The sequence below is a fragment of the Hippocampus guttulatus genome, chromosome 13, assembly GCF_054856545.1.
Source record: "Hippocampus guttulatus isolate MCC_2025c chromosome 13, RoL_Hgut_1.0, whole genome shotgun sequence".
Lineage (NCBI taxonomy): Eukaryota > Metazoa > Chordata > Actinopteri > Syngnathiformes > Syngnathidae > Hippocampus > Hippocampus guttulatus.
The window spans coordinates 7326143-7351944 of NC_141273.1; the positions used below are offsets into that span (position 1 = coordinate 7326143).

The window sequence follows — 25802 nt, forward strand, 5'->3', positions numbered from 1 at the left end:
GTTAACTTGGGACCAGAGACACATTTCTTAGCTGCGAATATCCCAGAAATGACGGTTACAAAAGGTCAAGTGTCCATAATGTCTGTATATTTAAGCCAATGGTCCCCAAGCTATATTGAGCCAAGACACACACTGTAGTTCACGTTACAAAAAAAAAAACTGTCCCAAAAAGTCTCCTCCACATCGAGAGGAGCCAGATGAGGTGGCTTGGGCATCTGATAAGGATGCCTCCTGAACACCTCCCTGGTGAGGTGTTCTGGGCATGTCCCACCGGGAGGAGACCCCGAGGACAACCCAGGACACGCTGGAGAGACTATGTCACCCGGCTGGCCTGGGAACGCCTCGGGATCCCCCAGGAAGAGCTAGAAGAAGTGGCTGGGGAGAGGGAAGTCTGGGCTTCCCTGCTAAAGTTGCTGCCCCCGCGACCCGACTCGGATAAGCGGTAGAAGATGGATGGATGGATGTCCCAAAAACTATCATGCACACTTAAATATGATGATCTTGATTTAGGAACAAATTTACATGCTATGGAATCTGGGCCTGTTCAGTTCAACACAAAGCTAGTATTCTCTTATCTAAATGGCAACAGGTAGCTACGCAGGTCAATTGTACCGCCTGCCATCTAGTGGAATTCTTCCGCCTCTCACTGTCACCACTATCAAAGATTTCTGAACAAGGAACAGAAAACAGTTACTTTTCGGACCAATGGAGTGAAATTAGATAATCACGCACGGCGACGCAATGACACGGTAGTTGAGAATCATTCGTTTCGGCAGTACGTTAATCAGGGCTACATTTTGTGTACCATTTGATGTCGTCCGTGTGTCCAGTGTAGTGTCTCTGCAGCTGCTCGTCCACGTTGAAGAGGACAACCACAGAGGCAATGAAGTACACAGTTTCTCCAGTGGGCAACAAGTAAAGATTTGAGCGGCAGTCTCGACCGCGGTAACCATATCTATTCATGATTAAGGTCAAGAAAATAAAACAGCAGCGGTAATATTGCATTGGAAAAAAAAAAGATCTCAACATGTTAAAAGCTACTTTCATTGCTTTCATGATGGGGATGCATTTATTTTTATTTATTTATTTATTTATTTTTTTAAAAGGATACACCCAGTCCAGTTTGAGCTTGCTGGCCGGAAGGTCTGTTCTCGCTTCCAGACAGTAGCCATCCACTTGGTCTTTGGGCATGAACATGGTAATGGGACGGCCCTTCAAATACATTTTCACATAACCTTCCTCTGGAAAAAGAAAGAGAGGGGATCAGTTTGATAAATGCAATAATGACTAGCGGGATTATAACATTTGGTGAATGATTGAAGGTTTCTGCATGAATGTTTTGGCAGTGATGTATGAAAAGGATTGATGGTGTGGGTTTCTTAAGAGGATGAATGATATAGGCTAGAAAACACAAATGAGTTTTTAAATGGACTTTATTAGCCACTTCAAACACATTCTTGGACCAACACTGAAAAAAACGAATTAATAGAAAACCTTGTTATAACGCGGAAACATTTGGCTTCATAGCAGAGGTTAACCAACATGAAAATGCAGACAAAAGCAGATTAAAATGTTATGGAAAAAAAAATAGTAAAACTGAAAAGTCAAACACCGAGACAAACCAAGTGAAACACCGATGCTGACAAGATATTTGAAGTTTGCTCGAAAATAACACTTTGATTTAGAGGACATGTGGAATGCAAGACCTGTAAGTTTGTTGGTCATGTAATTGGTATGAAACAATATTGGTCTGCTAAAATTAAGTAGAATAATGTAGCAGAAATTGGGGCTCTACTGTGGTTACTCCAGGGGCTGCGGTTAATAACAAATCTGAAGGTATTGGCTGGGGGATTTTATGGGGCTGCGGTAACTTGGTGTGTTGAGGCCAAAGTGCGACGACTGATTCCCAGTCTTCCTCAACTGGAAACTAACACTTGGAGTTTTTCTGACAGGTGGCATCCTGGCAGCGGCTCTTTTTCTGGCCATGCGAGCCTTGATGCTTTCTGGGGATTGGCAGAGGCTTGCAGCTGAACGCGTCATTATAGCCGAAGCTGGAGCACTGCCACCGGTCACCGTCGGTGTGGCGCAGCGGCTGAGGTAAATCTGGACTGTAACTGGTGAGGGTGGGCCATGGAGGTTGTAGGGGGGCGGGGGTGTGTGGAACAGGGGCCAAGAGGAAGGGTTTGGAGGAAGTCAGTAACATATGTTAGATAGCTCCTGTCATTGTGGTGCTAACATCATGAATACACAAAAAGGAAAGTCAAGGGAGTCGACTTCTATCATAAAATACATCTTGATTCCAAATTCAACAACGGGGCCATGTACAAAGTAACATTTGGAATAAGTCATTCGAAATTGGGTAAGCTTTATGGTTTCCAACCTGAGCTTTGAGGCCTCACTTAAGGGTCTCAGAGGGTAAACTGAGTTGGCCATCACATCATTAAAAAAGGACATGTTTTGCTATTTTATCATCCTCTGTGCAATCACACAAACAAATCTTTCACAAGAGTTGCACTAGCTTTGTATGGATAACACCCCTCCCCCCCAAAAAAAATTATATACAGTATATATTCCCAAATACAGGTGCTCATTTAACTAGAATGGCAAATAAAGGTTTTTGTTCAGAAATGTAAAACTCATGAAGAGGACTTCAGACAAAACTTAAAAAATCTAAAAGCACAAGCGAACAAAAACAGGAGCTTGTTGGCGGTGCAAATAATTACTGTATGGTAACTAGAGCAGTGGCGAATCTACAAACTCTGCGAACTCAAAGCTCAGCGAGGGTGCCTGAGTGTGTGTGCGTGAAGTCTTTGTGTGGTTACGAAGGCAACAGAGCAAATATAAGCCAGACAAAACACTCACAGCATTGTCTGAAGTGGAGCTGAAGTGAGGCAGCTGAGTAAGTGTCGCCACGTTGGGACATAGTAAGTGCAGGTTAGACTGCTTGTTTGCTGATGCATGTGTTAATACAATATATTCTCAAAACAATGAAGCTAACACACTCACAGTTTAGTAAACCACTCCTGTCTTGACAGCTCTCTGACCACAGGCATTTTTTTTACACTCTATTGTGTGAATTAAGTGATCAGCAGAGTCCAGAGAGCTGTGAAGTCCTCAGTGGGGAGTGAGGAAAGGTGAAGGGTATCTGAGGGGCCATTAGGGGGAGGAGCATACCTTTGCAGTGTGTCACACGTCGCATCCCTTGTAAAGGTCACAGAGAGAGACACAAGCACCAGGTGAGGGGTGTCATGGCTTCCTCACTTCCTGGTCTGTTACAATAGGTAAGCGCATGTTCTGGCTGCTGTGCTGGTCACCACAACTTGTGTGCTGTGTGATGGCATCCCACCCGGTCAGTACCAACGCGCATTGGCGCCGCTTATCATAATAAGTACAAGTACACTCAAGGCAGTTAAATGTTACTGTGTGTGTGCATGTACTGTATGTATATGTGTGTGTATGTATGTGTGTGTGTGTATATATATATATATATATATATATATATATATATATATATATATATATATATACCGGTATATATTTTTTTTAATTTAATTTTTTGATTTTTTTTTTCCAATAACCTCAAATACCAACAACTGTCCTGTTTATCCCCTTTTGAGAGCAAATGTGGCCCTTGGGCACAAAGGTTTTCCTGATTCCGGTCTACGTGCTTTGTTAGGTGCTGTTCAATTTCCACAAAGATCAATAGCATGTTGGCGTTGGAAGGTGTGAACAATACACTTCTAATTTGATATTCCGTTCCATTTGTGTAGTTTCTCTCGTATGTGTTATTTTCCCGCTATTGTCCAAAGGGTCAGGCAACAAATGAGATGACCATCCTGTTTTTTTTTCTCTCATAAGAAGAGCAATGCACAACTACAGCAAATCTTTCCAATGAAAAACCTCAGCAAATCGTCACAGTGAATATTGTTTGACTAAACAATGCAGGAAAGATGCATCAGGAAGAAAAGATGAACGATGAAAATGGAAGCATGAATGAAATGTGATGAGGAAATGACTAAACAATAACACAATGTGTGCATATGGTAAGGATCAATAGAAATACATGACAGAATGTGTGTGACAGCTATGATCGGTTTGTGTCATGTTGCTCTAAACTAGCAAAGTCACAAGAAAAGAGCGCTTACCTGCATTGAACACTGGGTCCCTCTGCTTGCTGCAAAGTAAACGAGCAAACTGTCAATCAGCCTCGTTCCTGCACATGTTCGCAATGGACATCTTGTTGACTTGGATGAACGTCACGGGAAAAGAGAGCTCGCTCGTGTGTCAGATATTTGTTACCTGTCACTTCTTTTGCCACTGGAATTGCTGCCTGTGGACCCCGCACGAGTTCGGTTGCCCTTGGAGTCGCCCGAATCTTTCCGCGTGAGGGACCCAACGTGCTCATTGGAATTGGCTCTCCTCACCGTGCTAGGAGGAAAACGTGTAGAAACACTGTTAGAAAAACATGCAGTTTATGTCAGGAATGATAAGTTGTTTACTTCCAGTTTGCGTTTTTGAACAATATATGATTAACCCTTTCAGGGACAGCGGTTACTCAAGTGGACCGCTTATCATGTTACAGGTTATCATTATTGGTGTATGAAAGGGTTACAATAAAATACCTTTTTAATCACAAAGAACATTGATATATCTTCCCCCATCCACCCATTTTCCGATCCGCTTTATCCTCAAAAGGGGCGCAGTGGGTGCCGGAGCCTATCCCAGCTGTCTTCGGGCAGTAGGCGGGGGACACCCTGAACCGGTTGCCAGCCAATCGCAGGGCACACACAGACGAACAACCATCTGCGCTCACACTCACACTGAGGGACAATTCTAGAGTGTTCCATTAACCTGCCACGCATGTTTTTGGAATGTGGGAGGAAACTGGAGTACCCGGAGAAAACCCACGCAGGTACGGGGAGAACATGCAAACTCCACACAGGAAGGCCAGAGCTGGGATCGAACCCAGTACATCTGCACTGTGAGGTCGACGCGCTAACCACTCCACCAAACGAGCCGCCCAGTATTGATATACGTTTTATGAATTATATTGAATAACACATTTTTATTTTATCCTGTTTCTCCTAACTTGCAGTTAGATATGTGGACACTTTTGGATTAAGTTTAAAGTTACAGGGCTACACATTTATTGCCAGTTGCTGTCCTTGTCTCCAAAATATCTATTCAACCATGAGGCTAACCCTATTTTTATTTGGGATAGTTTCATTCGTAATACGACGACATAAATGGCATGAAAGCCCAAAAATAAAAGGGGTTCATTGGTTGGCTTTTTGACTCCCCTGTGGATGGCCTTGCACCAGCTAAACCTGATGAATTGGGTCGCTTGAAAGCCAGGTTTCCAACACAATAAAAAGACTCCATCAGCAGTCCGCTGGCCCGTCGGCCCAGTCATTCACCTAATCTACCCTGTTGACATTCAAAAACGGCCAGTCCTTTTAGGAGTTATTTGTTTGCTACGGGATGGAGTGAAAAAGAAGGACAGAAGCTCGTGTCTGTTGCGTTAGCCAGAGATGAATCATACTAAGTGGACCAAATGGGAGATTACTGTGGGTGTTGTCAAATTCATGCATTTTAAGTACCGGTATGTAAAATTATGAAACTGATTACATGTGAATATTACCAGTGTATGTGATTTGCAAAAAAAAAAAAAAAAAAAAGCATTCAAGGTTTGTTGTCAGCCTAGTGGTTAAGTCATGTTAGACTGAAAGTAATAACATGTTGACATGCTCACCTGAGCAGCGGTGAAAGAATTCTGGACGGCAGAGACAAAGGAGACAAACTACACATCTTATTACAAGGCGACAGGCCGTACTTTGGCTGCCTGACATTTGGTGAGTCACAGAAGGGGAATAATTGGAAAGAGAAATGGACAAGTATCCCACTGGGACTTGAGACTAACATTCAATACGTTTGTTATAATTAATGATCTTGTCTTACTCCCTCAAGAGAAAACCGTGCGGTGAATTGGAGCTGTAGTTTGAAAATTGCAAATACGCATCTTATGACGAATTAGCTACGGCATGTATTCCGGCTCGGGTGGGGAAAAAAAAGATAACATTTTGGTTGATCTCCAATTTTTGGGAGTTTTAGAGTGTAAAAATTGAGGCTCCAGTAAATGTACATACTCCCATACAGGCATGCTAAAGTTGTACCTCATTTTTAACTCTGTTTTCAAGTAAAACACAATTCTGAGCTTATTCTGCGTCAAAGAAAATGACGTGTAAATAGAAAAAGACAGTTAATCAAATTTGTGAACATTTTGAGAGGGGGGGAAAATAATCAGCAACCTTGACCCCCGTCAAGACCTAATAATGCTTTTTTTGGGTAACCACCAAATATTACCATGCTCTCCTCCACAAACCATTGGGAGGAATTGGTGAAAACAAATTTCAACTACAGTACAGTTCAATCTGCCATTCTCCGTCAGTCTCAAAGAGATATTTCCTACATTTGAAAAAAAATTATTTTTGACTCTCTTACTGAAAAATGAAAGTGCAAAGGGGAAAGACATACAAAACAGTTTTGATCTTTTGGGTCACGACTGTTTGCCGAGGTTCACCTGATTATGGGAATAGCATCCAGGGATGGGAGATGCTTAGTGTTCCCTTGATAACATTGGCACCGCGATTATATGCATGAATACACACACATACTGCACACACAGACGCACACTCTTTCACAGCGTTTACGAGCCCTGCTAAATGTCAGTTGCTTTGGCTGACAAAGCGGTAGATGGGAGGATTGACAGCAGGAATTATCAGACATGACAACACCAGACAAGTAAAATGCTTACAATCTGGTAAAGTGGCCCATTTACAGCCAGTCCAATTCACCATCACAATTCCCCGGTGAATGTGATGAATATCCTTTCTCATTTGCTCACCTCCTGGTGGATGCTGTGCTCGTGTCTTTCCTGGATCCGGACCCAGACGGGGAGGGCAGAGTGCCACCGCCTTTCTTTGGTAGGATGGTGCCGTTGTTCACCGAGGGTCTTAACGGCAGGGTGGCGATCATTGGCCGGGCTGGCGAAAAAAAAAAAAAATCAGGAGAAAAGAACATTACAAAAAACACACTTTTGTTGTTGTTGTTGTTTTTTTAAATGTCGCAACTACCGGTAGATTAATAATTGACTGAGGTTATGTTTCTTAATGACAGAAATGGGCTAAACGCTTCCTGTGTTTGTCATCTGTTATCGTGGTCCGTATCAGCCAATGAAAAAGTAAGAGAGAGCGTCAACATGACTTTGGCATATGGCGCTAGGTTGGCCGGCCACATAAAACGCAACAGAATAGTCGGTTAAGGGGAAAAAGCAGCACATCTATAAGTGAAAACTACCAACACGACCCACAGAGACTGAACCTTAATACTTTATTATACTGAAGATGAATTTCTTCAGTAGGACTCCTCCAACTGAAGGTCATGTGACTACTTTTTCTCATGACAGTCGCTCAGACTGGAGTGACCAAAACGCTGGCTCCCACTAGTATGGGTAGTACAACTAATCATCCTTCAAATATTGCAGACGCCGCAAATTAATTTAATTCAGCAATATGGGAGCATTTTGGCTCCCCGGTAGGGAACAGAGTCGCTAAGTCGACAGTCCATACTAACACATTTGTTAGAGCCCTCTGTGGAAAAAATGAGTATAAAGGTCTTTGGAGAGCTTTTTTGGAAAGTGGAAAAAAGCCAAACGATGAGGCAGAAGACGAGGAGCCTGCAACGTTCAAGAAAAAGAAAGCCGCATGTAAGAGACAATATCAGCAGTCCTATCGTTACTTTAAATGTCTCTCTCGTTACAAGTGATTTCCATGCACCGAGCTAGTTCTGTTTGATCGTGGGCTCACGAATAAGGCAATGAAGACAATAGAAAAGGAGTTTAGGAGCCAACAAAATACTCCTTAAAAAAAATTGAACAAAATACCTCGCTTCCATTTCTAATATCCTATATTTTTGTGAAGCAGTAACTTGACGGCAACTAAAACAAAATGATGGAGCGGACTGGAAATAAGTGACACACATTGCATGTTATGAGAGATGGGACTGACTCATTGAGGACAAACAAGCGTGGGGCTCCTACAAGTTACAATGACTGCATTTAGTACATTGGTGACCTGTATTTTTAACGCTAACATTTATTTTCATTTGTTTCTATGCCAGCCCATCAAAACATTGCTTCACGTAAAAAACGTCGATAATAAAACATAAAACTCAAATGGATTTTTCAGAATATTGTTCTGTGACAAGCAATTGCAAAATTAGCTCATGCACTTTCAGCATAAGGTGTATGAGTGGTCAAAAACGCGCATGCACACACAAACAAAGAGTACACGTGCCAGAAGTTGTGGCCAGAATTTAAAAGCCAGGATGCAGCTTTTTCTGCAATGATAAATATTTAATAGGCAGTTTCATGGGGCAGACACTCACACTTGTACTTCGATCATATTTCATGCAGTAATTACGCAGCAGGGAGTTGTATGAGCTTGTGCTTGTGTTTTAGTCTTTCTGCTGCCCGGTGTGCTGTATCTTAAAAAAAGGCCGCGTCAAAATCCAAACAGGTAATCTGCGCATCAATCATCTTGTAGGTCAAAACTAGCCCAGAATGAAAACGCAGCTTTTTATCATCAGTCACATTTTTTTCCGTTACAGTTCATTTGTAGCAAATGTGACATTTGAGGCAACAGGTTGTAAATAAACTTAGGATGGACATTTCCATAATTGATAGTTGCTCAGCCATTTGCAATCTATTTTTTTTTTTATCAGTGAAGTCATGTTCAGCAACAAGAGTTGAAAGAGGCGTTTCCCAGGAGAGGCGTGTTTGTAATAATAAATATTTCCTGCATTTACTATTGATGTCACGTGAAACGGAAATTTAAAATGTTGACTGGTGAGCACATCTGCCTCACAGTGCAGAGGTGCAGGCTTTGATTTTGGCTCCGGCCTTCCTGTGTGAAGTTTGCATGTTCTCCCCGTGCCACATTACAAAAACAACACGGCAGGGTAATGGAACACTCTAAATTGTCCCTCGGTGTGATTGTGAGTGCGAATGGTTGTTCATCTATGTCTGCCCATGCTTATTCTACAGTTGCTGACACTGAGAAATGACAAAATTATCAAATTTGTCTCACCATTGCATAAAAACATGACACAATTTAAGTCGCGGTGCATCAGTGTGACACAACAACAGTACGTGTGTTTATCAACGTGAACACAACGGGACACTGTTCTAGCAGGCAGTGATAGAAATGTGCTTGCTCATACAAACGCCACCAGGCCTGGCCAGCGCAGACAGTCGGCCTACCTGACTTCCCAACATGGCTGTCAGCCGAGGGAGACTTTCTCATCAAAGCAGGCTCTATGCACATGACGCACAATACAATACGACAACCCAACTTAGTCTAGTGGAAGGACAGCAACAAACTGAGGATAGACCTGGGCGATTTGGCCTTTTTTTTTAAAAATTGTTTTATTTTTTTTTACTCCCCTACAAAAATAATATTTGCAATTTGACAGAAAAATTTCCTAACGAGTAGACTCCAATGAATCGCCCAGTCCTAACAGAGAGTAGAAATCATTCAGCCTAGTACTGTACGCGATTGTTCACCTTTGGTTGGCCCTCGACGTGAGCTCATGGCCTGCTGCTCCTCAGACGCGTTGAGCCGGCGAACCACGTCGGCCAGAGCGGACTTGAGCAGCTGGATCTCGTCCTCCTGCATCTGGACCCTCTGCTCCAGGGAGGCGATGCGGTCGGCGACCTCCATGCTGCTTGATGCTGACGCGCTGTCATCTGAGAAAACAAGATGAGCTGCTGTCAAAAGACACTCAGAGTGGATGACGTATTCTCAGCTAGTGGTACAGCCATTCCTCGGTGGAAATATCTCCAGATACCCTACCCTATACGTGGAAATTCCAATCGTCAGCACGGCAGATGCACTCAGAGGGCACATAAGCACATACAAGCACTTGAGTGGAATAAGGGTAAAACGCGTGTGTGTGCCTCGTCATTTCAAGACACAACAAAGGGTAATGTGAGTGTGTGTGTACTTTCATGGTTATTGAAAAGATTAGTCAACTCGGCATTGACTTAGTCAATTAGGCATGGACTGTGGCCGACAGCTCATTGTGCTTATATGCTTTACTTTTCCCCGCAGCATCCACTAAACAGCTGAAAAATGTAGAGAGGACTTCCCAACATGGGCATTACAGGTGAATTGTGATATCGCAGGGCAACACCGCAATATTAGAAAGAATGTTAAACCTCATTCATGAAGATGTAAACAAGACAAACAGCCACGGGGCTACACTAAACACATGATATTTTTATTGTATTGATTTTTATGATATTTAAACGTACACAATTCACACACACACACACGATGACTTTGATCAAATATACATGTAAATCACCGCTGTGTTTCCCCGGCATTAACAGTCAGATGAATAATGCATTGGATGCATCGGACATCTGCGGCATGTGCGTTCTCCGAGGATTTGCCTTGAAGCCAGACCGCCTGCTCAGATGATGTAAATGTGTGGGAGCTCTTGACTTGTGTAAATAATGTTGTCAAACCCTTCAATAAAACGTTACTTTGCGAAAGAAAAGAAACACGGACACAATGTGGATCTGAGGCTATTTCACGCAGATGCATTTTCTACAGCGCTTGTACTCATTTGGGTTGCGGGAAAGCTGAAGTCTGTTCTAGGTGACTACTAGGTGGCAAGAGGCATGGTACACGCTGGACAGGTTGCCAGTCACATTCCATGCAACTCATAAAAATGATTGAAAGCGTAAAAATCTAATGAATACATATTGATGGATTAAGACATTCAATTACAGTTCAAACAAATCATCATGTTCACAGATTACATTTTAGGCTCCTCAATCAGAAATCAAAATCTAGAACATGTACTATGATTTAAGAGGTACCAACTTATTCAAAAAACTCAAAACAAGAACAAACATCAAGCAAAGAAGTGTATCTATCAAAGGTGTTAATCTGTGGAATAATCTCGAAACGGACCTGAAAATGAGTAAATCGCTTGCCGAGTTCAAAAACAAATTCAAAAAAATAGTACAAACAACCTACATCAATCAGAGTTAAAATGATAAATTCAAAACATTAAATATAATGATAAATCAGAACTAAGTTGATAAATAGAGAAAGGTATATAAATCTCCATTATGAATACAAGAGAAAATTGACACAAGAGTGTCAGGGTGTGGAAGTATATAATCCCGATACAAACCAAAAGTTGTAAAAATATCACGGTTAAGGGTAAAGTATGAGCCTTAATGGAGACTTCTTTCTTCTTACTTTTTTCTTTTCTGATTGATATAAAAATGATTTATTAGATATAAACACATAACGGGGTAGGACTAGATACGTTTTTTACTTCTTCCTACTCCCTTGAACATAATAACTGTGTTGAATGAAGATTGATTTCTTTCTTTTTACTTTTTTTTTTATCTACTTTATTTTCTGTCAAATTATTACTGTATATATGTTTTATGTTCAATAAACAAACAAACAAACAATTTACTGTCCTATATTTTGGCGTCACTAACTTACTTTATTACCAAATATATTTACTGTTAATTTTCACATTGAACTAAAAGAACAATTGAAACATTTCTATGAAAGTATGTTGATTAAAATTTGCATTTTCCAACAGTGTTTTGAATAGGGTTTCGAAAGTGCCTTTATATGGACGATCCATCTATCCATCTTCTATAGCGCTTGTTCTCTCAGTGAAAAACTAAATAAACTGGGATTCACAGGTGAATTTTCGCACAAAGAACATGCAAAAATTCTCTGTCACGGTTATTTTTCTTTACCCAGAACACAATGTGCTCACCTGAGGTGCGTCCGCTGAAGCAGCGCTTCTTCATCTTCATTTGTGAATATGACGAATCGCACGGAAAAAAAGCCGCAACTATCTGATGAGCATCTGCCCCTTTCTGCTCCCAGCAAAGACGCACAACAGTATCCCTGACGGGGGCGTACAAAGACGGATTGTCACACAAGCCATTCCCTGCGCACCAATGCCTGACACCTGCCTGTCTTGAAAGGAAAGCTTCAAACACAACACACAGTCGTGTGACAGAACCCAAGAAAAGGAACTGGACGCAAGTTCCTGAGGTTGAGGCCAGGTATATAAATATCTGTGTAGTTGCCATCAGTGATGTGTCACTCTCCATTTCGCAAAAAATCAATCAACATGCACACCCTGGGACGCCGGTGGTTCTCTTTCAATGCAATGAACCCACATTATTACACCGCGCCCAACCAATCTCACTGCAGGCGGTGCTGCTTCTATGACATCATTCCTCTCTGGCTGATCTTTTCTTGCCTCGTTTTCAAGTCCAAGTGAGAACAGGGCACACATCTTAGACTATTATTTGAATCCTTATTTGATATGGCACACATCGCCGTACTTTGCATCATTCCCTTGGATCAAGTAACGGGGGAAAATGTGAACAAGCACTTGGCACATCCATCTTCCCATCACTGAACAAACAAAGAAGCACTTTCCTGAGTCATGCACTGACCTCGCTCTCATCAATAATTGAATTGTAGAGCGGCACATGGGTTCTAATCCATTTCCCCTCTCAGCACTCTCAGGATCAACAACAAAGGACTGTCTTATGGTAAATGCTGTGATAACGCACAGGAGGCACTTTCACATTTTGGAGTATACTTGTGGTGTCTTGGGACGCCTGGTTATTACAGCGACTGAAAATTCATGTGAATATAGACTTGCTTGGTACACACTTTTCAGCTATAATAGCTTACACACATCTGGGAATACATTTTAAAACATTTGGAAGAGAACTGGAGAGTGAGGCAACAACCTGGGAAACAGCCTGTGACAACAACAAGACAATATTTTTTTCAAGAGGCCATTCAAATCATCGATCTTTTTGAAGGATGTTTTAATTATGACTAGGTAGAGTTCCTCCACCAGTCAGACAAAAAACAAAAACCTGATTCCCAAAAACATTGTAGATGAACTTCACGTAACTTTTTTCCCTCCGGCTTTTTCTGACACTATTCTGACCCAGAGCGATGTTTCGCACTGTTAACTGCTTGTATTTTGGTAGGTGTCTATTTCCTGCTTTTTTTTCCACATTCCACTGTACTTGCTCAGTTGAAGCAGATATTGACCCAATTACCTCATTCACTCCCAAAGACGCTTTTAAACGTCTTTTCAGACTTGGTCTAGAATTGGCTGGTACTGAATGAGTTACTTTGATTTGAATTGTCTGTGAGAGGTGTTTGAGTCTGTTTGTGATGTTTGTCAGGAAGGAGCCCTGAAATAAGCTTCTCGCTTCCAATTCGCAAGCTGCCATATGCTCATCACGTGTGATCACCAGATGGAGAGGATGATATGTATTATGTTTACTTGTGAGAGGTGCGTTGGACTTGGAATTTCTCCTGCTCATTGATCAAGAAATGTTTTACTGTGAGGATGACCCAAAAGAGGTGTATTAGCTAAATCAGCCGTTCGACGGCGGCAGTTGCTTTTCTGAGCTTCCAGACGACTCTGCCGGACAGAGGCTTTTCGAGTTATTTATAAACAAGAGGTGGCCAACAGGAAGAAGAGCTACAACAGGCGACCTGGACGGGCATTAAAGAGCCAGACAACGGAAATCGTGGTTTCTTAAGCTTGTATTCATGTCAAAACCAGACATTGGGGAACACAGACAAGCGGATGGAGAGGTCATAAAGAGAGTAAAGCCTGAAGGGAGGCCAAATGACTCCCATGTGGCATCCTATACTGACCGTCTTCTAAGCTTGTTAAAGCCTCCCTTCCTGTATCCTTCCTGAGGTCAGACAAAGGGTAAACTGACAGCAATGCTATTGCCAAACAACAACACACTTAGACAGAGAGCCTTCAAAATTGGCGCGTCACAATCGTAACAAAAGATACGGCATTGCTCCGCCTTTGCCCTTTGTTATCTTGTAAAGCAAGTGGTAAGGGTAAGCCACGTAAGGCCTTCACATTTGATGCCAAAAATCTGAAGAGTGAGCAAGTCAGGCGTTTAGTCAAGAGCCAAAGAATGGGAGGTCAACAAGTGGATGAGGTTAAATAACAAGTGATACCAATTTTCCAATTTTGGGAAAGTTATTTGTCCTTCGAAATTAACATTCCATTATGTCTTAAAATAAAAATTCAGAGTCAGGAATGTGAAAACAACACAGCCAAGTATTAATGTTTCTTTTCCATTGGGATGCCGTGCATCATGTAGACATGTTCGACCATGGGCTAAGGCTATACTAGAGTTGGTGGGGAACAGATTGTTGTCACATCATTACATAACTAGAATACCACTTAGTTGAGCGCAGGCCTCCACCAAAGTGTTGAACGATGGAAAATGAAGACTGTCGTGGCGAAACGGATTTATGGCCGTTATGTCAACTGTTTATTAGCAGGTGTAAGATGTGAACAGAGGCAGTATCTTTTTTCATGAACCAGTGACAGAATGGTCATGTCGTGACTCAAATGGCCAAAATGGTCAATAAATTCCATTACATTCCCCCACGCCCAGTAATGAAGCATAGCATCTTTGTTTGTCCTTCCTTTTGCTAGCAAGCAAAAATACCATGTGGATCAGGAAGAATGATTTAAAGCTGAAGGATGGGGCTATTTGCATTCTGGGTGGGGAAGAATGAATCCATCAAAACTCAAAACAAAAATAAATTATGGACAAAAGTGTAGAAATATGGGTATGCCATAGTTGTGGTTGTGTGCCAGTGTGTTTGTTTATCAAGCTACTTTCTAATCCGTGGCGAATGATTTAAGACAGGCCTCTTTAATTTGAAGTCTGCGTCAGAGGGAATAGTTCCATAGCGACATAAATCGTCAAAAGAGAAACGTCCTTTATCTGCAGTTTTATGGGGAATTTGATTCTTCTTCGTTGGGTGTGGTAACACCAATTTTTTTAGAAGTTGCATATACAGCAAAGGATTTAAATGTGATTCACCACTTTGAATTGAATGTACACAACTCAACTTGAATGAAAAATGTGACAAGGTGAGACTAAGAGACACTGGTCCAACTGCTGTGTGACCATTTAAGAAGAGATTCAGACCATAAGTCAAGCTTGGCGGCGGCTCCAGGCACCAACACAAACGTCTCTGTCAAACTCAACCTTTTGCCCACATGAAACGAGCCTTTGTCCCCAAGTCACAAACAAACCAAAAACGAGAGATGAGACATTTGTTCCATCCAGGGTTTGTGTGAACCGCTGTTTGTTCCGTCCACTTACACTGTTGTTATGGGAAACGCTTGCAGTGCCAGACACTGTCAGCACGCTGAACATCAGCCAGCAGTACTTCCACCATCTGGAGGGTTGAGAACATACAGTGGTGCGTGCTGCTGGGTGTCGACATCCTTGTTACACAACGGAATATAAAACTGATAGCCGAGTCCAAAGTCAAAAGATTTGCTCTGCGGTAGTTGACTGTCAACTGGCAGCCTAACGGCTGATTTAATAGTGTAGGAATTTATTCGACCCCCGAGTACATTGTCCAAGAGTACAAAATGTATCTGTTTTAACGCATTTGAAATATTACTCTGTTTTACAGCTATTTGTAATGATGACACTCATGCTTCACTTGTTTTCAGCTGCATGTGATTATCAGAGCTCATTTGAAAGAGGGGGGGGGGGGGGGAAAGAAAAAAAGCAAGCATAATAAATGCAGTCATCATCCAGTGATTGTGGTTGGGCATATTTTGGGTCGTTTCCCCACCAGCATGATTCACACACCCGTAATAACATCTAGAAGTCTTTTTTATGGCTTAATAGCTGCATGGATGTCCGTCCAGTTTGACACGTTTCTAAATCAGACCGGTCAACTGAGCAACGCTGCAAGCGCTCGTTCATAATTTCATTATACGCCAAGACCCAATTAGGCGTGTCTTCCTCCCTCGCATCTCTGCACCTGTGTTCTTGATTAATCCATTTTTAATGGGCTTTCTAAATGGGACCGTTCCCTTTCCCCCTCTCCATATGTTGGAAACAGGCTGAAACACACGCAAACCGGACACGCACTTGGATCAGAAGGTTCCCTCTTTCCTGACGTTAGAGACCAATTAGGCTGCAGGAGCTGCACTGTACAAGCAGAGAGGTTAAATGTACATGTTTGTGTATCGCATACGATATGCTGCCGAGCACCTAGAGAGCAAATCAGACTTAGATGTTTTAGCCGCAAAATTGGCACATCTGAACAAAACAGAGGCCCTAACATTTATTGGCCGTATACTGCTGCCGCTGACATCATGTAATCAGACAGTGGCATGCGACAATTTCAGTGCTAGCATCTGGTGTGATGTTAAATAAAAAAAAAAAAAACTTGGAAAGAGAACTTCAACATTTCTTGGAATTCTACACACACAATTAGCTGCCATTGTGAATTTCCCTTCCCCGCAGTCTTCATCTTGACTACAAAGGTGGAAAATTGCATCTCGTTCCAGTGTTCCATAAAATAAGGTAAAAAAAAAACTTTTACAGGCAGTGTAAAAGGGACTACAATCAGTAACTAAAAATAATCTCTTTGGGATTCTATCGACTGGTGTGATTTATTTCTCAAAACCTCCCCCCACCGCAGGTACAGGATGACACAGATGAGGCTGAGACCGCTGGTGTTCACATGCAGTGCTTGCTTTTTATGGCTCTTTCATGAGATTTGAATGCATGCATGATATCACGCTCAAAGACTCATGAGGGTGTTGCCCTACACCAGGGGTGGCCAACCAGTCAGAGACAAAGAGCTAATTTTTTCCCTGTGTTACTGCAAAGAGCCACATCACACACACATGCAAAAAAAAAAAAAAACACACACACATGCATGCGCACACACACACACACACACACGCAGATGATGGTGCAGTTGCTATATTTGAACGCAGGACCTTCCACATTCCTCCTTTGCATGCATGATTGTTTTAGTGGGTCAGATGATGAGGCTGCACGAATGTGTGTCAGTGCAGGAAAAGGCGAGAGTGCGACAGAAAGAGCGATGAAAGCAAAAGGCGAGCTCGAGACAGCAAGAATGATAAAAGCAGAGAAGGAGAAACAAAAGGCTTCCTCTGCAAGCGCTTGCTCACCGAGAAGCACATTTCGATGGCCATCCAATTGCCAGCCTTCAGAATTTACCAGATGCATCACGGCCAAAGTGAAGAGGATCAAGTGGCCAAGGACTCTTACTACCTTATATCAGTCATTCTCAAACCTTTATCACCACGTACCACCTAATAAAATACTGAGTGTTTCAAGTAACACCATCGTGACCAACATTAAAATATATGAATATAGTTTTATTGCAAGTCACCGTAACATTAGGCAGTTGGAACTAAAAAGTTAAATACAAGTGAACTGTGCCGGGGCAGCAATTCTTAACACTAATGGGACAAGTAACACACTTTGACAATCACTGCCTAAGGACTGGTACACGTGTAAAGATTTTGGTTTTTAAATCTGTGACAGACTCCTTACATAAAGACAGGCAGTCGGACATTTAACAGCTTTGGTTGTATGGGATGGTCTTCTCCGATAACTTCAACGCAGAACACCACACACAAAGATTCTTCTCCGACACCAGTCTAGAATCCAATCCTCTGAACAAGAGTGCTCACGTGATCGCACGTATGCTCACCAACACGAAAACGAGCAGATACTTCTGGGTATGCGACGGTGGTTGCTGAGTGTTTCTGAAGAGGACTGGAGGCATCAGCAAGAAAAGACTTGCAATGGAAAATACTTCCTACCGTCTGGAGAACCCACCTTTCGGCTTTCCCCACACACATGAAGATTTGTGGTCATAATTAATAAAGGTGTTCAATAGTCGCCGCGACTCATTTTTGACCCTATTATAGAGTCAAATCCACTCTGAGCACACCTCAGACATTCACTTGTATGTGTACCCGGCCTTAGATATCAAGTCCCAACTTTAGCTTGCTCAACCTGACAACAGACAAGCACTGCAGCACCAACAGCATTTGAGCTATATTTTAATTTATTGTTGCCGCAAGCTGCACCGTGTGCACCGGTAATGAGCGCACATTGTCACTCTGTGTAAGTGTTAACACCTTGACTCGTGACCATAAAAGTGAAAGTGCAACGTGAACTCTTACCAAGATCAAAAACAGAGCAGAGAGGGATAAGAGGAATGCGGGTGGAAGTGTTGTAGAGCTACAGGAGATTTTACAAAATTAAAAGCCTTAAGGCAGGTCATCAACGTGGTCTCCGAGTAGCCGTAAACCTGTTCTAAGAATACCTCTCCAGTTAAATGCTGGAATTTTTTTTTTGAAGTTAACCCTTTCATGCACCCTGTGACCTGATACCACGATAAGATGTCCACTGGAGTAACCGCTGTCCCTGAAAAGGTTAATAAATTTAAACTATATATATATATTGCGACTAGTATTTTTGATTTTTTTTCATCTCCACCATTTTATTATCTGTGGTGAACAAAGACAGATTCTGTTATGCAATACATATCAGCCTATTTGTTTAAATTCACATGCAATTGGGTTGAATTCTGTGGTTTTCTAATTTGTTTTTCTTTCGCATTCTGTTTGATACGCCAGTACAGACCAGCTTTTTGCCAACAAATGAGATGGATTTAGATCTTCGGCGCCCAATGTGTCAGATCTATAAATGACGGTGTTTCTGTAGGTATTAAAAATGAAGCTACAGCATTTTCCCAAGATCAAACAGTGCGTGTGGGAGAGCGAGAAATGAGCGTGAAGGGAAAATGAGGAGGAAAAACAAATGCCTGGGAGCTAAAGCAAATGAAGGGCTGATAAGAAAAGTATGAACATTTAAAGGAATCCTGGGAAATTTGTGGGTGTGAGTGAGCGTGGCTGCAGAAAGCTAAAAAGAAATGGAAAGTGGTGTAAGCACGCTGGACTACGGGAAATTCATGTCAGGCGAATGATTCGGCAGTAGTGGAAGAGATACGCCAGATCAATCGGATATTTATCAGACTGCTGCTCTGGTGTATATTACAGAGGAGAGAGAGAGAGAGAGAGAGAGAGAGAGAGAGAGAGAGAGAGAGAGAGAGAGAGAATACAGTCAAGCAGAACTTTCATGTGTTGATATACAGTATTTGAAACCCCTCACAAAAGTATATGATCTTAATTGAGTGGACACCTGGGGACATATGCACACGGAGTTGAGTTTGCGCAACATTGATTGACTGGACAAATAGCACAACATATCAAAGTTCTTCAAAGAAAAAAGATGAGAAAAAAAAGAAAAAGGGACCAGTCTCGAGAAGAAAAGGAATATACACTGGAACAATTAGTGATCACAACAGATTGTTTGATTAATTTAAAGAGTTTACCGTTTTCCGGTAAAAATGAAGAGTGTAGATGAGGAAGAAGTTTAACATCTCTTGAATTTTCCACAAGGTCCTGACTGATTTATCGATCGATATATCATTCAACCCCTCCATCCCACCACAAAAATACAGATTGTTTTTTTATTTGATGTAAAGCTTCACAAATATTTAAGAACATATTGTAAAACAGTCAAAACAGAGTGGTGTTGGTCCCGTGCTTACGGCAGTGAACGAGTACCGCAAAGCTTTTCTTTTTTATTTTAAATGGCTTACCTTAACTAGAATCCCGCATCACTTTCTAAAATTAAATTCTGTTTTTGCAGTTGTTGCACCTTTCACTGCTGTAAATTATTGTTACGGCAGAAGCTGCATGCTAAACTTGCGAAAGGTCACAGAGTGAGTCCTATTACTTCTACTTCCATTTCATTTTCTACTTTTTTTGGCAGTTGGCAAATAATTTTCATGCTTTAGCGCCACGTTGGCCACCGGCGATAACGCACCAATCGTATTTGCCAACTGTCAAAAGAAAGTCAACACGATGAGGCAACTGGGATTTTGGGTGCCAGTCTGAGCTCTAATTTAAACATCAACTACAAGTCGCACCCAAGGAAAAGTCGCCAGACCAGCCAACATATGAAAAGAAATTGTGATTTATAGTCCAAAAAATATGGTAATATGTTTATTACTATAAGCATGAAGGGACCAAAAATAAGCTATTTTATTAATTACATACTTTTTATGTAATTGTCAGATTTATTACTGATTGGAATTTTATTCTCCCAAATATCTGAATTGGCCTGAGCCTCAAAAACATCCCTGTTTTTCGGGTCCTGGTTTCCACTTTAATAGTTGAAATCTGGCCGAAATAGAGCAACCTCAGTAACGCCACATAATAAAAGGAAAGGCTATGTGAACCAGAGTGACAATTTGGATCCAAACTGCAGAAACGTGAAGACAATGGATGCTAAACTTGGCTGTTCAACCCCTCAGGGTGTTTTTGCTGCCCTAATATCCAGTCCTCCTCCTCCCTGCCGTGCGCGGCGTGGATTTAATCTTAATCCATGCACACATGCCATCATCAGACATGCTTTTTGGACCAAGGACCAAAGAAGGGTTGCAAGATGGAGTGTGTCAAACTAACCCCCATGTTGCAAGAGTGAGAGGTGGGGGTCTCTGCAAGTGTGCCTGTCGGTGAACTGCATGGAGCAAAGAGATAAAGGGATGCTGGATCCACATGAAGCCACACACTGTGAGTTGAAAAGGCTAACGGGATGAATTGAGGGGGAGTGGATTTGTTCAAATGGTGGTGCGGGGTGTCGTCGAAATAAACATGAAAACCACTGATGATTTAGTGCTTTAAATGCTGCATTGACTTATTAACAGCACAAGAAAATGTATACCAAGGGTATTAGAAATGAATGAGAAGAGGAATGCACACACGTCAACAAGGAACCCATTACATGATTGTAGTGGATCATATGTGATGTGTTTTTCCACAATGGCCTTGATGGATATTTGTGCCACTCCAACAGAATTATCTTGTTCAAGATCAAATTGGAACTCTTTATGGAGAAAAAGCAACAAAATATGCTGCTTTAAAGCAACGTTCACAACCTTTTTTGTGATCGGCCATGTTGGATATGTGTTACTGGTGACGTTTTACTCTTGTGGCGTCTAGCCAACTCAGGGATCTAACTCGCTCTACCAACATGTCTCCGCTTTGTCAGCACAGAGTCCTGACTAGTGAGCCACATACTCGTGTTAGACTCTGAGAGATACAAAAGACTTTTGCCAAAGCACAGTTGGGTCAAAATCAAAACTCAAAAATATTGTCAAAACAATCAAATAACATGACTGATATTACCAATATTTATATTACAATATATCTATCTATCTATCTATCTATATATCTATATATATATATATATATATATATATATATATATATATACTGTATATACATACATACATACTGTATATATTGATGTGGACTTTTTCAGCATTTTTTGGCCACGACATTCATCAAGGAGGAGACTCTGTGCTCGGTGGTTGCGCCTTCTCGGCAGCATGGGTATACCAGCACTGTTTTTGACTGGGAGGAATGTCAGCGCCATTTGACTCGTTGCTGGACAGTCCCGGGGCGCTTGTGTCTTGCGCCTGTAATGGGCAGCATTTTTCACAGCCCCGCTTTGTTCAGCGGAGAGATCGGTGCTGTTGAACGGTCTGCGGCTGGATGGATGTAAGTCTTGAGGAGCCGACGATGAGAAGAAAGGAGCGTTAGCGCGGAGCGCCGATGCGGATTTGGAACTGGGAGTCGCGGCTTGGAGTTTGAAGCGGATTACGTGGGACAGGAGAAGTGAACTAATCTCTTTTCGTCAATGGATGCTACAGCTTCGTGTTTGCTTTCAAAACTTAGTTTGTAGCAGACGTGTGCACATTTTCAGCATGACGTCTCTGATCCACTGGTGAAAGGACACTTTGATCCTCTCCTCTTTCATCTAGAACTGCTTCAGACTACAAAGTGCATGCAGAAAATTGGTGAAGATTGCACGACTATCTGTGTCCTATGTGTTGTGTTGTGTTATTTTTGTTATTTTGACTTCAAAATGGCGCCGCGAGAGTGGCTGCCTTTCCAGCAGCTCCTATATTTTGTTGTTCTACTTCTTCCTTTCATAACTTTGCTGCTGTGAATTGGGAATTTCTCCATTGCGAGACTAATAAAGGTTTTCTTATCTTATCTTATCTTAATACTTTTAAGATTATAGACCACACCTCCTGGTTGACATTATGCTGCATTAGCGCTGAATTCATTTCCGGTTTCGGGTTCTGTTTAGTCGATTTTCTCTCCAGAGTGCAGACACTCTGCTTGTTATTTTGCTGCGTACCCAACGCTTTAACGCGGTTCCATCCAGACTCGTATAAAAAGTGTACTCGATCACCTAAGCACTTAAATCCAGTGTCTCATGATTACATTACATTAGTTTAGCTTAGCAATTAGCAAAGCGGCTCATCATTCCTCATCATCGCTTTGTGAGAACAAAACATTGCTTATATGCCACCATGGAGGTGATGATGAATGAAGAGCAACTCCACAGCATATTTAGCCGGAGTAGTAGCTAGCCGAAGCTCGTTTCTAGCTAGCTGGTAAGGCATAAGTAACACAAAGCTTGCCTCGACTTCAGTGGTAGATGATGGGAGCGACAGGCGTGCCCAAAGACGCCTTTTCCTTGCAAATTTTGCCTCACAAAATGTGATGTGAAACCACTTCAGTCAAGCCTTGTAACTCAGCCCAAGAGATGAAATCACTGTCTGTGTGCCTGAGTCTATAATGAGGCTAATTTTCCCTTGGCATAAACTAGCAAGCTAGCTCTGACCTCCTGAGGATAAAACGTGCAGCCTGCGTGTGTTCCGGCAGTTTAGCTGACCTAGTCTCTCAACATTAGTGTGGTTGGATGCTCCACAACACATGGCGCTGCAGAGAGGGGAGCGGATGACATCGTTGTATTTTGGTCAAGTCCAACTGCTGCTATGATGTCACTCTGGCCTGGAGGCGCAACAATGACACACAGGCTTACTCAAACAGACCTGCAATAAATTAAGAAGTCAGAAGAACGAATAAGAAGCTACTCCCCTTTATACTCAAGTTGAAAATGGGAAGTTTATGTCTGTGTTCTTGCAAGTTATGTGACAATGAGAATTGAAGCTGGACAATTACAGCAGACTGCGGATGGTACCTGTCCATTCCATTTTCACACACTTAAATATGGCATTAGAACATACACCATATTACAAAAAAAAGGTATTACGATCTTGTAATTCTTCCGATGAGTGGTTGGAGGGCTTCTTTCAATCATGATTTATGCATGATGCAACAGAAAAGACGCTTTCACCAGACATTACTCACGAATCTGGTACTACCGCAAAAAATGTCTCGAATAGCAAAACCTTTTCACCTGTCACCAAACCACTGAACCTCTCGGCCAATTATGCTGCTACAAACAAAGTACAGTACTTCTTGCCCCTACAATACAATTTGCAGGTAAATTCAGTCGATCGTTTACGGAAAGCTTGTTGTATAACTGTTCCATCATTACCGCTACAACTATTTTTCGGGTCAATTGACACACTTAAGTTGGGGGACTTGAACCTGCTTCCAACATGCAAAATGATCACGTGAGTAGAAGACAAACATCAAACGTCCAAGTGCTAGGATAATAACATAAAACCTCTCGTCAGTCACTTCCGTGTCCAAGTACAATAATTGTAATTAATTCAGCCAATACACCTGATTGTGAAGGCCCTGGGCAGATTAGAATGACATGGCAACACATAGAGGCCGAAATCTGATTGGACCAAATAAACAAATAAATAAATAATCCAACATCCACATACTCACTGGAAGTACTTTGTAGTCAAGTCAAGAGAAATGCTATGAAATGAAGAGAGGCGCTTGTTTGGAATAAATGATTGCAATTTCATGAAACAAATAGAATTCAGGTTGCCGCTTCGAAGAGTGTTCTGCACCAAAGGCCCAGCTGGCCCTGGCTGGCCACCAATACTGGCTAGTACTAGTAATAACTGGATTTAAGGTAAAGACTCGTTCATGACTTGCGCCCTTAGACAGGATTAAAGCCCTCACCCCCTCAATGGTTGTGCTTAATACCATGTACGAAGTAGACACTGTTGATGTTTTTATTATCCAGCAATGTCAGTTGTCATACCCGTGGCAACGTCGTATACTATCGCCACAGCAACAGTCCATCCATAAAGATAATTTATCGTCGTAGGAGGGGGCACCAACATTCTGTAGCAAGGATAACGAATCAGCAAACATAAAATTATCCACATTAGATGAGTCGAGCAAGGGAAGGGTTCCACATGAAAAGGATGAGGATATGAGAGAGAGAGATAGGGAGAAACAGAAAGAGAATGAGTCATCAACACAACAGCAGATTTAAGTCCATCTGCTTCAAAAGTCCCTCAGTTTGTTAAGGATAATCCCCTTTGTGCATGTGTTGCACCAGCACTCCAATACATCCTTGACCGCTTCTGTCGGCCAATATTCTCAAGCAGTCCGCCATAGCTGAGGCTCAAGAACTTACAATTTGCTCGGGAGTAAATCTTTTTCAAACTTATGTCATATTGATGCGTCATGCTGCTTACCCTCTCTCCTGAGTCACCGGCTACCACCCCACAGCCTCCACCCAGTGGACACATCACTGCTGTCCCACACGCACTTTGTTGATGACTGCCTACTGCTAGGCTCAGACTTGACATGAATGTGGCCCTGGAGAAACTTCCAAATGTTTTTTTTTTTTTCTCGGCAGAGGTCAATCAAGCTAACCCCTGCTATGACGTGTCAAGCCCGGAGGAACATCATGCAGAAAGTGGGAGAATTGTTTACCATTGCAGAACTGCAGCAGCGACGTGGTGTCATACAAGCTGCTGTAGCTGGAAAAGCCGTCCTCCATTCTCAGACGCTGCTCCACTTCCTCTGCTATCCACCGCTTCTCCTCTCTTCTCTCAGTCACTCGCTCTTTCTCCTGTGACTCCTTTTGCCTAGTTTATCTTTTCACTTGGCTCTGCCTCCATTCATTCTGCACGAGTCAGGCTCCCTGGGCGAGTATCCATGGCAACCCAATCACTTGTGCGAACTCCAGTTCCCTCTTCTTCTTTTCTCCACCTTGTGTCACATAGGGAAGAAAAAAAAAACCACTCCAAGAGAAGGCTCTCTCCCTGAAGACTGACTGAACTGGGATGACAGAAGTTCAAGAGGATGTTTTTTTTCTTTCTCCTCCTCCTCTGTGTTCTTCTCGCCTGTCCTCAGCAGCTGTTCCCTCTCGCTGATCTCCAGCAGAAAAACAGCTTTAGGAGCGTCTGAGTGGGCAGAGGCGTTTGCTTCGTGGCTGCGCGCTTATGTGTGTGTTTAGATAATGCTAGGGAGGGCCCAGCCTTTCCCACTGTCACACAGGAGAGGCGAGTCAGAGCTGGGGGGGGGGGGGGGGGGGGGGCGTGGCTTGTGGAATGGTTCGTCCTCCTTCTGCTTGGTGGTTCAGAACAAGGTAGAGCAGATGAGATGGGGAAAATGAAATTAGATGAGAATGAGGAATTTTAAGCTACTGGGAAGGATGTTACACGGAGGATGAGAGACTGCTGGTAGAAAAGTGGCTTTTTCAACCTTTTTCCTGTGTAAAAAACAGTTGTGTAAAAAACGCACTGACAAGGCAATCGTCAGCCTACAGAAGATAGAGAGAAAGCTGTAACAGAAGCAAGTGGTGTGCTGTATTGAAAGCAAGCGTCGCTTTCTGAAAAATATTAAATGTCAACAGTGGCGCTGGTAGTCGCCAAAATGTCAGGCTAGATTCAAACTGCAGGTCCAAGTGCCCAACGCCGAATTTAATGCCATAGTATATAGTCATCCCTCATTTATCGTGG

General features: G+C 42.3%; 1 protein-coding gene across 5 annotated transcripts in view; it reads right to left on the reverse strand.

Moving 5' to 3' along the window:
* eml1 (EMAP like 1) overlaps positions 1-25802 on the reverse strand; it is a 45251-nt gene that overhangs the window by 9267 nt on the left and 10182 nt on the right. Inside the window, exons 1-8 of one of the 5 annotated variants that reach the window (XM_086127306.1) lie at positions 24772-25298; positions 9623-9805; positions 6905-7043; positions 4300-4428; positions 4146-4174; positions 3175-3201; positions 1112-1241; positions 806-955 (exon numbers count right to left, since the gene is read on the reverse strand). In XM_086127306.1, coding sequence (XP_085983432.1) covers positions 806-955; positions 1112-1241; positions 3175-3201; positions 4146-4174; positions 4300-4428; positions 6905-7043; positions 9623-9805; positions 24772-24838 — 854 coding nt within the window. In that variant the 5' untranslated portion in view covers positions 24839-25298. Of the gene's footprint in view, positions 1-805; positions 956-1111; positions 1242-3174; positions 3202-4145; positions 4175-4299; positions 4429-5752; positions 5801-6904; positions 7044-9319; positions 9374-9622; positions 9806-24771; positions 25299-25802 lie in introns of those variants that run through there. The other 4 variants (XM_086127309.1, XM_086127308.1, XM_086127307.1 and 1 more) reach the window with 4 other exon arrangements.